Source organism: Canis lupus, chromosome 18 (genome assembly GCF_011100685.1).
Source record: "Canis lupus familiaris isolate Mischka breed German Shepherd chromosome 18, alternate assembly UU_Cfam_GSD_1.0, whole genome shotgun sequence".
In the NCBI taxonomy this organism is placed as follows: domain Eukaryota; kingdom Metazoa; phylum Chordata; class Mammalia; order Carnivora; family Canidae; genus Canis; species Canis lupus.
The window spans coordinates 41,437,323-41,439,746 of record NC_049239.1 but is presented as its reverse complement, the minus strand read 5'-3'; the positions used below and the strand labels follow the sequence as shown (position 1 = coordinate 41,439,746).

Sequence of the window (2,424 nt, the reverse complement as noted above, 5' to 3'; positions counted from 1 at the left end):
GAGAAGGGATTGTATGTAGGTGGTTTATTCTGGAAAACAGAATGGAGGCAGTGAATGGGGAGTGTGAAACAGGAAAAGAAAGAAAAGTTAATCCAAGATTGTGTTAAGTTGGTTATCATTTATTCACTGGCTCCTGCTTACTAATGATCTAGGATTTCCTAAAAGTATCTTTTTTTTCTTTTTTTATTATTTTTTTTTTGGAAAGTGTAATTTTTTAATAATAAATTTATTTTTTATTGGTGTTCATTTGCCAACATACAGAATAACACCCAGTGCTCATCCCGTCAAGTGCCCTCCTCAGTGCCCGTCACCTATTCACCCCCACCCCCCGCCCTCCTCCCCTTCCTCCACCCCTAATTCATTTCCCAAAGTTAGGAGTCTTCATGTTCTGTCTCCCTTTCTGATATTTCCTACCCATTTCTTCTCCCTTCCCTTCTATTCCCTTTCACTATTATTTATATTCCCCAAATGAATGAGACCATATAATGTTTGTCCTTCTCCGATTGACTTATTTCACTCAGCATAATACCCTCCAGTTCCATCCATGTTGAAGCAAATGGTGGGTATTTGTCATTTCTAATGGCTGAGTAATATTCCATTGTACATAAACCACATCTTCTTTATCCTCGGTGTTTCAATGAACACCAAGGCTCCTTCTACTGTTTGGCTATAGCGGACATTGCTGCTATAAACATTGGGGTGCAGGAGTCCCGGCGTTTCATTGCATCTGTATCTCCTAAAAGTATCTTAATCCCTTCATATTTCCAGATGTTAGTATGCTCCAGAATGATGAAGTAGGATTTTCTAAGTGTCTCAAGCAGAAAATATTGAGACAGAAGATAAGGGATGTACTGGGGAACAGACGTGTTTTTGGAGGGATCAGTTAAGATAAAGCTGTTGTCAGGCTATACTGTTAACAGCTGGTTGCTGTATTAGTGGCTAGAGAAAAAAGTAGGTTAAGAGATTATGAGACACAGTGCAAAAATTGTCCCACACACTCAGTGATTATTAATTAAAATTAATGTTATTTTGTAGATTTTCCAGCTCAGAGCAGTGTGCATTTATCAGCCCGTAGTAAATGGAGAATCCAAGAAATGTGACTGAATTCATTCTTTTGGGCATTACAGAGAACCCAGAGCTGCGGAAAATGCTCTCTGCTGTGTTTCTAATCATGTATGTGTCCACGGTTTTGGGAAACCTAGTAATTGTGGTAACTGTGATCACAAGTCAGAGTCTGAGATCACCTATGTATTTTTTCCTTACTTTCTTATCCCTTTTGGATGTTACCTACTCTTCTGTCATTGCTCCCAAGATGATTGTGGACTCCCTCTCCAAGAGCACTGCCATCTCCTTAGAAGGTTGCATGACCCAGCTCTTTGCAGAGCATTTCTTTGGTGGTGTGGGGATCATCCTTCTCATCGTGATGGCCTATGACCGCTATGTGGCCATCTGTAAGCCCCTGCACTACATGACCATCATGAGCCCTCGGATGTGCTGCCTGCTGCTGGGAGGGGCCTGGGTGGGGGGGTTTATCCATGCAGCAATACAGCTTCTCTTCATGTATCAACTACCCTTCTGTGGCCTCAATGTTATTGATCACTTTATGTGTGATTTGTTTCCCTTGTTGAAACTGGCCTGCATGGACACCCACACCCTGGGTATCCTAGTCATCCTCAACAGTGGGGTGATGTGTATGACCATCTTCCTTATCCTCATCACCTCCTACATGGTCATCCTCTGCTCTCTGAAGTCTTGCAGCTCTGAAGGGCGGCGCAAAGCCTTCTCCACCTGTGGCTCCCACCTCACCGTGGTTGTCTTGTTCTTTGTGCCATGCATTTTCCTATATGTGCGGCCTGTGGCCACGTACCCCATTGACAAGGCAATGGCTGTGTCTTTTACCATTGTTACACCCATGTTAAATCCCTTGATCTACACCCTGAGGAATTCAGAGGTGAAAAATGCCGTGAGGAAACTGGTGAAACAAGGGATCCTGGGCATCACTAGCTCACATGCTAAGGACTAATCTTTTTTACAAGGACAATAGGTCTTTCCCGCCCTATTCATTCGAATCCATTGGGTACACAACAGCCAATGGCATCTTTTAAATATGAAAATCCGGTTAAGATACTACAATCAAGTTACTACCTCTCCAGTACATTTTGTGCTTCATCACTTACAAGACTCTGGATATTCTTTTTCCTTTTTTTAAGCTTGTGTTCTGAATAATTCAAGCCTGGTTTTCAATAATTCAGGTGCTGTCTCAGGGCTTTTGTTCTTACTCTGCTGGGGGCTGGACTTCTTTTTCTCTGAGATTTTGCTTGTCTGGTTCCATCTCATTTTTTTTTTTCCATTTTCAGATCAACTCCCACCTCCTTAAACAAGTTTCTACTGATGACTTTCCCTGGTCATTCCCCTCAGTTACTT

The 2,424-nt window shown here is 42.3% G+C and overlaps 1 protein-coding gene across 1 annotated transcript; it reads left to right on the top strand.

The window, feature by feature from the left end:
• The first annotated feature begins 1,078 nt into the window (after window positions 1-1,078).
• Window positions 1,079-2,023, top strand: OR4C59 (olfactory receptor family 4 subfamily C member 59). The gene is given in 1 exon segment (NM_001388633.1): window positions 1,079-2,023. A coding segment is annotated over 1 exon segment (945 nt).
• Window positions 2,024-2,424: the final 401 nt, after the last annotated feature.